Genomic DNA, 13,005 nt, shown 5'->3' with positions numbered 1-13,005 from the left:
CAATTTGACTGAGTATAACCCCTATGAATATTCATTGGGCGGTTTAAATATCTTTAGTTCTTCAGGGACTTTCATATAGATATCACGATCTAATGATCCGTATAAGTAGGTTGTTACCACATCCATTAAATGAATATGTATTTTATGATATGCGGATAAACTGACCAAATAACGCAATATTATTGCATCTATTACAGGAGAATATATTTCTTCATAATCTATACTGGACCTTTGTGAAAATTCTTGTGCCACAAGTTGAGCTTTGTAGCGTACAACTTTATTTTTCTCATTTCATTTTCTCACAAATACCCATTTGTATCCAACAGGTTTTACATCTTCTGGTGTACAGACTACAGGTCCAAAGACTTCACGTGTTGCAAGTGAGTCTAACTCAGCTTTCATAACTTCTTTCCATTTTGGCCAATCATTTCTTTGTCGATATTCTTCAACTGTTCTTGGCTCAAGATCCTTACTTTCATGCATGATATTTAATGTCATATTATATGAAAATATTTTATCAACAATTGTCTTATTTCGGTCCCATTTTTCTCCTGTAAAGACATAATTTATCGAGATCTCATCATTTTTAGAATTTTTAGGTACATGAACGTCTTCTAGGGTTAAAACTGTATCAGAATTTTGGACAATTGCAGGTGTCTCTACCTTACCTTTTTCAACAGGAATAGTATTTACCTCTTTTTTTCGAGAATTTTTGTCTTTGAAACCGACAGGTCTATCACGCTTTTGGCGTGAATTTGTTTCAGTGATTACTTGTCTAACTAGGACATCAATTCGAATTGGGGTATTCTCTACTGGTATATAAGATTTGGTTATCCTCTTTGTATCAGAAAATGCATCAGGCAATTTATTTGCTATTCTTTGTAAATGTATGATCTTTTGAACTTCTAATTCACATTGTCATGATCGAGGATCTAAATACATCAAAGATGATGCATTCCAATTAAGTTCCTTTTCAGGAAGCTTATTCTCTCCCTCTAATGTTGGAATTTTGATTCATCAAAATGACAATATACAAATTGGGTTTTAAATATATCTCCAGTTTGTATCTCAATATACCTCACTATAGAGAAAGAATCATATCCAACATATATCCCTAATTTTCTTTGGGGTCCAATTTTTATGCGAGAAGGTGGTGCAATGGGAACATATATCGCACACCTGAATATTCTTAAATGGGAAACATTTGACCGCTGGTCAAAAGCTAATTGCATAGGAGGGAACTGATGGTAACTTGTTGGTCTCAAACAAATAAATGCTGCGGCATGTAAAATAGCATACCCCCAAGTCGAGGTTGGGAGATTTGTTCTCATAAGTAAGGGTCTAGTAATTAATTGGAGGCATTTAATAAGTGATTCTATTAACTCATTTTGTGTGTGAAATGAGCTACTAGATATTCAACACTTATTCCATTAGCCATAGAATAAGTATCAAAAGCTTGGAAAATGAATTCACCAGCATTATCAAGACGAATTTCTTTGATTGGATTTTCTGGAAACTGTGCTTTTAATCGAATAATTTGAGTAAGTAATCTCGCAAATGCCAGGTTGCAAGAAGACAATAAGCACACATGTGACCATCTCGAAGATGCATCTATTAGGACCATAAAATATCTAAGATCCACATGATGGATGAATAGCTCCACATATATCGCTTTGAATTCTTTCTAGAAATTCAGGGGACTCAAATCCAATCTACTGGTGATGGCCTTAAAATTATTAGCTTTCCTTGAGAACATACAGCACAACAAAATTCACTAGATTTAAGAATCTTCTGGTTCTTTAGAGAATGTCCATGGGGGTTTTCAATAATTCTCCCCATCATGGTTGTTCCCGGATAACCCAATCGATCATGCCAAGTTATGAATTCATTTGGGTTAGTAAACTTTTGGTTTACAATGACATGTGATTCAATTGCACTAATTCTAATATAATACAACCCAGATGAAAATGAGGGAACTTTTCTAATATAACCTTTTTATTTAAATCATGAGTTGTGATACATAAGTACTCATGATTTTCCTCATTCATTGTTTCAATATGATATCTATTTCGGCGAATATCTTTGAAACTCAATAAGTTTCTTCGATACTTAATAGACAATAGTGAATTATTTATTATGAATTTTGTTCCTCCAAGAAAAAAAATTATAGCTCTTCTGGAGCCTTCTTTCACATTACCTGAGTCAATAATAGTATTAACATATTCTTCTTTTGCCACAAGATGAGTAAAATATATATTACTTTTGAGAATAATATGCGAACTTGCACAATCCACAAGGCAAATCTTCACTATATGTCCTTACTATTTTTTTCAAAGACAAATAATAAAATGAGTAGAAGTATACGCACATAAAATTATTTTCTTGATTATTTTTCTAAAAAATATTGTACATAGTATCATATACTAAAAATTTTATGATTATTATTTTAGAATTTGACACATTTAGTAATTTTAAAATTCATAAATATTTTATTATACATCACACTTGAAATTCAGATGCATAGAAAATAAAACTTAACAATAAGTTTCTTACATTATTTATTTACATGAATATTTAACAATCTCATATATTAAACTATTTCATCATTGATCAAATGACCAATATTTCCTTCAAGATCCTCAAAAAAATCAGATACATCATAATGAGTGGTGGAATTTTCAGCATCATTTGAAACGAAATTCGTCTCCTTTCCTTTATCGTCCTTTTTCAAGGATGCTTGATAAAGATCGACTAGGTGTCTTGGGGTACGACAGGTATGCGACCAATGGCCATTTCCACTACAACGGAAATATTTATCCTCTGTTGATTTACTGCCCAGTGTTTCTTTCTTTATCACACTTTTGGAGAGATCCTTTTTTGTGAACATAATTTTTCTTCCTGCCATCATTTTTCTTGTTGTCAAAACCTTGTCATTTACCTCTTCTGGAGTTATGATTTATCGCATTTGCTTTAGGAAATGAGGCGACGCCAGTTGGGCGTGCTTCATAATCTTTTAAGAGCAACTCATTGTTGCGTTCAGCAACAATAAGGCAAAAAATTAACTCATAATGTTTTTTAAATAATTTTTCTCGATACTACTGCTGCAGGAGCACATTCGACGTATGGAAGGTCGATAAAGTTTTTTCTAACATATTATTATCAGTTATCTTTTTCCCACATAATTTCATTCGTGGGGTGATTCAAAATATTGCTGAATTATATTCATTTATGGATTTAAAATCTTGTAGATGCAAGTGCATCCATTCATATCGGGCTGAGAAAGTATTACTGTCTTTTGATGATTATACCTTTTTTCAAAGTTTTTCCATAGATTTGTAGGATCTTTTAGTGTGATATATTCATTTTTCAATCTTTCATCAACATGACGACGAAGGAAGATCATGACCTTGGTTTTATCCTTCTGGGATGCATTATTTTCAGCCGTAATGATATCTCCAAGATCCATTGAATCAAGATAGATTTCAACATCTAGTATCCATGATAAATAGTTGTTTCCAGATATATCAAGAACATTAAATTCAAGATGAGAGAGTTTCGACATAATGAAAATTTGTTACCCGAATCTTCCTAAAATTTGATCAAAGTCTCGTGCTGATAACGTGTTGTAAAATAAATAAGGAAGATAAAATATATATAAAATAAAGAAGCGTAAATAGATAACTTTAGTATTAATGTTCACTAATATAATTATCTCAATATAATAGAGATGATTTATATATATCTATTAATATATGTAGCAATTTATTTTACAAAAGAGAGAAAGAGAAGAACAGTATAAAGAAGGAGAGAAAATGATTTTATTATTGCTTTTGTGTGTATTCTGTCTCAACTACTCTCCCTTATGTTTTTTTTGTGACTACTACTTTCTCTTATTTATATACATATAAGGAGTCATTTTTTTTAAACTTAATTAATTATAATTTTTCTTGATATTCTAATAAAAAATGAGCATCCACTTCAGACTATCTTATCATAACAAATAGAATAAAATTTATTTTCCTAAAATAAAACATTTATTTAACCTCTTAATATTGAGTCAATATTTTACTGGTTAAATATAGAATTGTTAGGTCGACTCTTATCCCTTACCTTCCCTAAATATAGATTTTCTTTATTTTTGTATTTGTTAATTAAATATTTTTGGAAAAAAGAAACCGTGTGTACATGCTCATCCTCATCTCTTACCTTAAAATGCTTTTGTAAAGGCACTCGTAAGTCGTAAACAGGCTGCATGAGTTCCCATATTCTCTCCCCCGACCTATTTTCTCGCCGTATCTATTCACTTTTCCTACTCTCCAAATAACAAAACAAATCCGCAAACGAGAAGAACCCGTAGATTCCAACGCGCACCCCCCTTCTTTCACTTTCTCTTTCTCTTTCTCTTTCTCTCTCTTTACGGCACACTAAAAAACAACACCAGTAACCGCATTCCACATTCCCTTCACTCTCTTCATTCTTTGTCTTCTTAGTTCTTACCCTCTCACTTATCAAATTCACTTTCACTTTTTCCTTTTCTTTATTTTCTTCTTCTCTCTCTCTCTCTCTCGCACATTCCGATTCAGATCTCTTCACTGCCGCTCAGTTCAGTTCAATTCACTCCTTGAATCATGAGCCGTTACGATCCCAATCCCTTCGAGGAAGACGAAGTTAATCCGTTTGCGGTGAGTTTTCCCCTAACTGCTTTACTTTATTTTATTTTTTAATTTTTTTATTTAGGAACTGAAGTTTCATTGTTTAACTTGATTCCGTGTCTGTTTCAATTGATATTTGGATGTTTCTGGTTTGCGAATGCGTAAATGATGCTGTCTTTTGGTTCGTGGATTTGATTTGACTAGATCCGTTTGTGGTGTTTGAGATCATTCATGAACTGAAAAATCTGTGTTAAATCTTGTTTGGATGTGGTTACCTGTAGTGATATATGTATGAATCTGTAGATGCCATTAAATGTAGCTCTTGAATGAATTTCGGTATATAATGCAGATTCGAGGTTCTTCAATTTTGTGTATAAAAAATTGTCCTCCAAAAATAAAGCTTAATATCCAAATAACTGTTGAGAAACTTGTTTTGTTGTATTTGTTACTTCACTTTTTCTCTAACACTATTAATGCTATTGAATTGATTTAAGGATTTGAGATACAGAACTATGATATATTGTGATAATCTTTCGTAGGTTTCTCAATGACATCATTAATATGCAATGTCGTACATAATTGAAAGAAACTATCATTTGTCTTCTTATTGCAAGCTTCCTGCATAAAAAATTGGGGTCAATCGCTTTACCTTTGAACTTCCATATGTCATGATACTATCTGTTATACTGGATTAAAAAAAAAGCATGTCTAATAAATTTCAAATGTCAATGGATATGTTAGTAAGAACTGGATAATTCTTATGGTATCCACAATATCACTGAGGCCACTATTTCGGATGAGGTTAACTTATTTCTAATTGTGCTCACCTGCTGTGCCTATACCTCAAAACGAAGCACTTGAAAATCTGCAAATGCACCTACCTAATGGAAGAGTCAATGCCTTGTTTCAGAAGAAGCATTGGGAGCCTTTCTCTCCCCATCCCTAATGCCTTCATTCTTTTCCCAACCAGCCATTTTGTTTAAAACCAAATTGATATTTGTTATTTCTAATTAATCGCTTTGGAGTTGTGTATTGGAGATTGTTAAATAGCAATTGATAATTTAATTATATAATGATGATTTGAAACTGTAGATATGCCACCTCACACATACTAAGTTCTTGTACTCTTGTTTTCTGATTTGATTATTGTTTTAATGACAAAAAACTTATGCATTTTCATTAATTATATTAGGATGGAAAAAAAGGTACAGGGCAGTCAAGTTATGGTGGAGGTGCATTTTATACTACTGTAAGTTTTTCCTTTCCTCTACTGAGGTCATTGAATTAACATACCAATATAGCATAGGTTGATTCATGTGTCATAATCCACAACTGCTCAAATGCAAGTTCATGGTGAATGGTCATGGGTTATTCACCTATTCATGTGAAATAGTGAATGAGAACAGGTTTTACTCTTTGATGGACACATAATGTACGTGTGTACTTCCTTTGGATGGTTCCTCAATTTTTTGTAGCCATAGGCTGATGTAGCAAGATGTTAGCCTCATCCAAGATGTTATGAGTGGTGGGAATGTTGGAAGACAGTTGTCTCAGGTCAAGCTAAATGTTGTTTTAGTATATTTGAGCATGGGGTTGTCAAGGTGAAGATTGGGCAGAATATGTTCATAGAGTATTATTTGTCTAGGTGCCTTAGCAGCAAAGTTTACCATGTTTCCTTGGAAAGCTTTCTTAAGATATTCTTGATTGGGAGTTTGGAGGCTGTAAAATGTACATTTGATCAATGAATAATATAAGGAGTGGAGGTTGCTTCTTTTGATTTGCTGTTCTATTTGCTTCCAGACTTCTTAGTTGAATAGCATAAGTTCGCAAACAGAACTTAATGACATGATGGCAGGCCTAAGAAATATGCTAAGGGTCAGTAAGAGCCAAGTATTGTGCTGTCTCCTATTTTTTGTTATGATGTCTTATATCTGAGAATCCTAGAAGTTTGCTATCATGGAGTTTGGTAGAGATAGCCCTATGTGGTGTTTGGAACCACAACACCACATTGTTATTAATGGTATCAATATTAATGTTGACCAACAAAGGATTTAACCAAGTGAGCTCTGAATTAACATATAAGTTTATCAAGAGGAGAAGAGGTTCTACTCAAGGAATGACTTTGGAATTGAAAATATGATCTTAGACCAAATATGAAGGAGCAGTTAGCTGAAAGATATTTGATTTCAATGTCTTCTTCTTTGTCATCGGGAGTCATTTTCTAAGACTATTATTTATTTATTTATCTACTTCTACTGTATCTACTATATATCATGAGAATTGAGAGAAGTTTGGTACATAAATCCATTAAAAAAAAAAGAAAAGCCTTTTGCTATTTCTGAAACTTGAACCCCACACCTCTTAATTAGAATGTAAGATACTATCTTAACTAATTTCACATTTGCTGTTATTACACACATTTAATAAATAAAAAAAGTAGATTAATTGGCATGAAGGTGCATACTAATAACTAGTTTATTTATAATATCTGTACTGCGTAAGAGGTTATTAACACACGTTATCTTCAGAACCCTGGAAGTGTTCCTGCAGCAACCTCAGTGCTCTCACCACTTCCTCCTGAGCCATATGATCGTGGGGCAACTGTTGAAATTCCTCTTGATAGCTCAAACTCAAAGGTTGACTAGATTATGAAAAATGCTGAAATAAATGTCTGAACTATATATCCCAATTCTGTTGTTCACCGAATATTTGATTATGCCCTCTTCAACTATAGGACATTAAAGCGAAAGAGAAGGAACTTAAAGCTCGAGAGGCTGATTTGAAAAGAAGGGAGCAGGTGATTAATCTTCATATCATGTTTGGTAGCTTTAGGAACAAATATGAGTGGCTTACCTTTTATGAGTTAGAGCCTTATATTTGTCACATTCAATGTCATGTAGGACTATTGATTTTGCTAAATTTTAAGAATCTAACGATTCTCAGTTATTTAGGAACCTCATTGCTTACAGGATTGGCTGTTGTTAATTCTATAAACATGGCTAGTTGTTTTCCTCCTTTTCAATGTATTGATATTGATACTTATTGTATAGTCGGTAAACATTCTGTTTAGAATTCAGTTCAGGTTACGCTAAATATCAGTATTTTCTGATTTTTAATGTCACATGTTCACTTTGTCTTTGCTTTTCATTTAGCTGCTATGTATGATACCATATGTTTTGTTGGAAATTGACAGTCTCATTATATTTTATAGGAAATAAAACGAAGGGAAGACGCTATATCACGCGGTATTTCATTTTGGATTCCTCTGTTTGAAAACCATTAAAATCAATATTTGTAGTTTAGCATTTCTCACATCTTTCTGTTTGCAGCTGGGATAGTTATAGAGGAAAAAAATTGGCCACCATTTTTCCCCATCATTCATCATGACATTGCAAATGAAATACCAATACATCTTCAAAGGACCCAGTATCTTGCATTTTCAACGTGGTTAGGTATGTTGAACTCTTAAGGTATTTTCTAGAATTTTTTAAAGTCACAACTACCTTCTTTTTTGCTTGGTGACTGATATAAAAGCTTTTAGTATAATTTGCAAGGCATCTTCATATATGCTCAACGCAACTATAACTTACACTGATATCATAATTGAAATAGAAAAATACTCGTGGTTTTTTTGCCTTATATGTCCAATGTGGGTCTCTAATTTAGTTTTTCCACACATTTTTTAACCTGTATTTCCTTCTTATTGGATGTCCCTATAGCGACTATTGCATATTTATATTTGTTTTATGCCAGTTGAATGAAATGCCTATGCTTTGGAATATAATACTTTCTTCTTTTTTAAGCTATGTTGAAATATTACTTTGTTTCCTTGATACTGAAGCAAATGCTGAACTTAGTCTCTAAATTAAGCTCCATATATTAAGTTTAAGTAAGACAAGGGAAAAAATGTTGGTTCTATAGGAGGTGCAGGTTCTATCTTAGAGGGGTAAATTGGAGACCATACCATATCACAAGTCACACAGGTTAAGCGTGTTATGGCCATCATACAAAACAACAAAGAAAGAGTGAGGTGTAAACCATAGGATTCTAGCTGGGTAGATGAAATGGAGGAGTGCTTTGGGTTGTTTGTAATGGAAAAGTACCACTCAAACTGAATCGAGAAGTTAATTACGCAATTATAGCAATTGTGTAAAAGCTAACAAGAGAATACACTCAGTTTCGCAATGATGACAATGTTATGCTAGATAAGCAAACAAGCCAAACCAAATAAGATCAAGAACGAATGCATTAGGAACAAAGTAGCAGTAATGCCCTAAAAGAGAGATCCTGAATAGTATGGGATGCCCAAAATCCCACATTGATAGTATGAGATGCTTGCTGTATATTCAGGAGCACAGGATCCTTTATAGTTAGCTTTTAAGGGTGTGGTTCTTCATTTCCTCAGATGCTTATTAATGTTATCAGATCTGCTGGCGACAGCACAAAGAGAGCTACTTGAGGAGGGTTTTGACCGGGAAGAGTTCGAGTGAAATACCGCTGACCAAAGTACTGCACAATGCAGCTGCCAGGTTGTTGGCTTTCTTGGGGCAGTGTGTTGATAGAGAACTTGGTTAGCATGGGATGCCCAAAGTCCCACATTGGATGCTTGGCGTTGTATTAAATATTTAGGACAATGGTTCTCCCACTTCATATCCACTTTCCCTGGGTGCTTATCATGGCCATTCCCATAACAATTCAGTAAGATCTCTCCTTAAGTGGTTTGGTCATGAGTAAGGAAGACCTATAGAATTCCCATTGAAGAGTTACCCAGTAGTTAGAAATGGAAGGACCAAAGGAGTTGAAGAAAAATTATATGTACCATTAAGACTGCATAGATTTGTAGACATAGTTTGCAAGTGGCCATTATGGCTTTGTTTGATCTATGTAGCTAACCCAAACTTCTACAATAAGATTTGGTTGTTGTTTAATTAAGTGAAAGCAACTCAAACTGTTTTTGTTCCGGTGAAATTGTTTTCATTTCTATCACATCATGTTCTATGGACTATAACAATCTACTTGCTTGTAAAATAGGCATTGCTAATTAGTTATAGTAGTTTTGTGAGATCTGAAATGTGTCCCTTGCCCATGTTTCTAGATGTTTTTTGCATGGTTATCTTTTTAATATATATTTAATTTATCTTCATTTAATCACTGTAGAGTGTATATGCCTGTGATTCTGTGAATTCCTGAATTTTTCAACTTTGTACCACATTGCAGGTTTGGTTTTGTGTCTTACATGGAATATTGTGGCAGTAACTACTGCTTGGATCAAAGGAGAAGGTATGTTCTACTTATTACAACTTGATATTGATCCCTCACTCGTGTAAGTTCAGGCTTAATTTACACGCAAGGATTTGTCTTTTTTTGTAGGTCCAACGATCTGGTTTCTCGCTATCATCTACTTCATATCTGGGGTTCCAGGATCCTATGTACTGTGGTATCGCCCTCTTTATCGTGCAATGAGGTGGTGTTCCCTTTGATTTCATGCAATTTTGTAGTTTTCAAAAGAGGCAGTTGGACTATTGTGTTGCTTCACCTTGTATCGAATTGTATCAGAAAAGCACTGACATGTAAATGCTTTAGTATCAGGATTATGGACTTGTATAAAATTCTCCATTTATTTTATAATTTTATTCCGCATTGTGGTATCATCTCCGTTTTATAATTATGTGTATCTCTTGTTACAGGACTGACAGTGCTCTGAAATTTGGCTGGTTTTTCTTGTGTTACCTGGCAAGTTTTTAACACTTTCTCACTGCAGTCTGTGTAGTCACTCGTTTTACAAAAATTTTAAGTTCATCTGAATTATCCATTTTCTCTATGCAGATTCACATCGGCTTTTGCATTTTTGCAGCAGTAGCTCCACCAATTATCTTCAAAGGAAAATCTCTCACGTGGGTATTCTAATCTTGCATTGATTTGTACATAGTTTTGCACATTTTATTCTTCTCTGCCTGTTCTTTTTACTGATTTGAGTTTTGGTTGCAAGGAAAATGGTTGGAATGGCTTCATTATTCAGCTTATTGATTTCTTTTATGGGGTTGTCCTTAAACTATTTAACTGAAGGGGCTTAAGTTGCTAGAATTTGTTCTCTGCATGATTGTGTCTACTTGATATAATAATAACAATCCTATGTTCCTCTTTTTTTTTTTTCCTTTACTTTTTCTTTTTTTTTTTTAACATTACTGTTGATGGTATGTCTTCATGATTTCTTGTAGATCATTTATATGACGAGTCAATAGATTATCTCGGTTTTCTTCTGTACCCCCCAAAATAACAAATTTTGATAGTGCGCTATTCCACTTCTACTGAAACTAACGGTTGTATTTTATGTTATTATGTTGTGCATGACAGAGGGATTTTGCCTGCAATAGATGTTTTGGGCGACAATGCACTGGTTGGGGTATGTACTAATTGTGTATTTATTGGGTTCGACAATGTCATTAATTTCTTGGATGCTACATTAAATGGATATTAACAGTTCAAAGTCGTGATTTCATATTGAAATAAGGTTAATATTTGTTCTAAATTGCAGATATTCTACTTTATTGGGTTTGGATTTTTCTGTCTGGAGTCGCTGCTCAGCGTCTGGGTTATTCAGGTTTTTATAATCTTAAAGCAGTACTTTGGTATTCTATCTTGATTCTTAAGCTTTTTCTTACTATGTTTATTTACTTGCAGCAAGTATACATGTACTTCCGTGGAAGCGGCAAGGCTGCAGAGATGAAGCGTGATGCTGCTAGAGGGACCATGATGGCAGCACTATGAGGTGGCACTTGCAAATGTTATACCCAGAATTTGATTTCCTCGGTTACTCAGTATTAATATTTTCATGTGTTTTTTCCGTAGGTTTTGGCCTTGGATTGAATCAAACACATTAAGATAGAAGTTTTAGTTGTTCATACATACAATGATACAAACATTTGATGGCTCCCTCTTGACAACTGACTTTGTTTCAAAGAATATTTGTTTATAATTGTATCAACAAATGGTTCATTGATTCAACTGAGTTCATGTTTTGCTCTCTTGACAATCGGATCAAGGCACTCGGCAAAAAGAACGAACCAGAACAGCCGGTTAATAATATAGCGCATAATTAATCAATAAATTCTATATGTGGATAGGCCTTTGTTATGGGTAAGTTCATAAATAGTAGGTCGCTATGGTAGTTTACATTGTAGATGATGTGTTAATGTATGATAGGGTTGGAAGGTTATATAGAGCTTTACCTTTTTACAATAGTATATAAGTACCTTTTGGAATGATCTAACAAACAAGAAAAGAATCATATTAGTCAATTAGTTCGCTCTTTCCTTTTCCATAGCTTTAGCATGATTTTGAATTATGTAAGTTTTGGTTCATACTTCATAGCACTATCAAATAATTTGGTTTAAGTGGTTGGCAAGTTATGACAATATTAGTGTCTTTAATGCACACGTGAAGAGTTTTATAACGATCACTAAATCAAATTCGTTTAGATAATTTTTTAAGTAGTGAGTTTGAAAATAATTTTGTTATAATAATATGCAATTAAATGTGTGTATAAAATTTTTGTACATTATCAACACAAAAGATAAATTAAAAAAAGGGGTAAAATATATTTTTTATCCTTGAAGTTTGACAAAAATTTCAAAAATACCTCTAAGTTTTATTTGGTTTCAATTTTGTTCCAAAAGTTTTTTATTTGCATCAAATATATCCCTGCGGCTAATTTTTTAAAAAAGTTAAGATTAATTCAACAACAATAATATAAGAACAACTCTGAACACAAGCAAATCAAACATAATTTTTATGTATTATTGTTAGATTGGTCTTAAAAATTTTTGAAAATGCAGTCGTCGAGGGTATATTTGATGCAAATCAAAAATTTTTGAGACAAAATTAAAACAAAATAAAACTTAGGAATATTTTTAAAACTTTTGTCAAACTTCAAATAGAAAAAATATACTTTACCCTTACAAAAATAATTGTGGTAGTAAAGTATTGAACTCGAGTATGGAACAATTGCAGGAGATTACAATTATGAACACAGACGGTTGAGTGAGGTCAAATTTAATTATATTTCAATTCAATTTGAATATTTTATTAAGTTTGTCTTAAAGATTCAGATCTAAATCTCACTCTAAATTAACACACAATGTTATGGATTAAATTGGATTAATTTGTATATAATTTTTTGTAATGTAAGATGTATATAATTTTATAAATCTTATATTTAAATATTAAATTTAATAAATATTATATAATATTTATATTAAAATAAAAGTAATATTATATAATAGTAAAAATATTAATTAAACTATAAAATATAATATTTTATTATTATTTAAAAGTAAAATATATATTTTAATTA

The 13,005-nt window shown here is 32.7% G+C and overlaps 1 protein-coding gene across 1 annotated transcript; it reads left to right on the top strand.

The window, feature by feature from the left end:
- Positions 1-4,153: 4,153 nt before the first annotated feature.
- LOC112789755 (secretory carrier-associated membrane protein 1) lies at positions 4,154-11,657 on the top strand. Its single transcript, XM_025831792.3, has 14 exons — positions 4,154-4,682; positions 5,845-5,901; positions 7,181-7,288; positions 7,387-7,449; positions 7,864-7,897; positions 7,982-8,104; positions 9,870-9,932; positions 10,023-10,116; positions 10,340-10,385; positions 10,479-10,546; positions 11,007-11,055; positions 11,188-11,253; positions 11,334-11,421; positions 11,502-11,657. The coding sequence occupies exons 1-13, from the start codon at positions 4,629-4,631 to the stop codon at positions 11,418-11,420; spliced, it is 912 nt and encodes a 303-aa protein (XP_025687577.1). The 5' UTR covers positions 4,154-4,628; the 3' UTR covers position 11,421; positions 11,502-11,657.
- Positions 11,658-13,005: the final 1,348 nt, after the last annotated feature.

Source organism: Arachis hypogaea, chromosome 3 (assembly GCF_003086295.3).
Source record: "Arachis hypogaea cultivar Tifrunner chromosome 3, arahy.Tifrunner.gnm2.J5K5, whole genome shotgun sequence".
NCBI classification, from domain to species: Eukaryota; Viridiplantae; Streptophyta; class Magnoliopsida; order Fabales; family Fabaceae; genus Arachis; species Arachis hypogaea.
This window is presented reverse-complemented; position numbering and strand designations above follow the sequence as displayed.

Coding starts and splice junctions, on each gene's coding strand:
- LOC112789755 (XM_025831792.3), top strand. CDS start 4,629: ATGAGCCGTTACGATCCCAATCCCTTCGAGGAAGACGAAGTTAATCCG. Junction 8,105..9,869: donor TGCATTTTCAACGTGGTTAG/GTATGTTGAACT, acceptor ACCACATTGCAG/GTTTGGTTTTGTGTCTTACA. Junction 11,056..11,187: donor GCGACAATGCACTGGTTGGG/GTATGTACTAAT, acceptor TCTAAATTGCAG/ATATTCTACTTTATTGGGTT.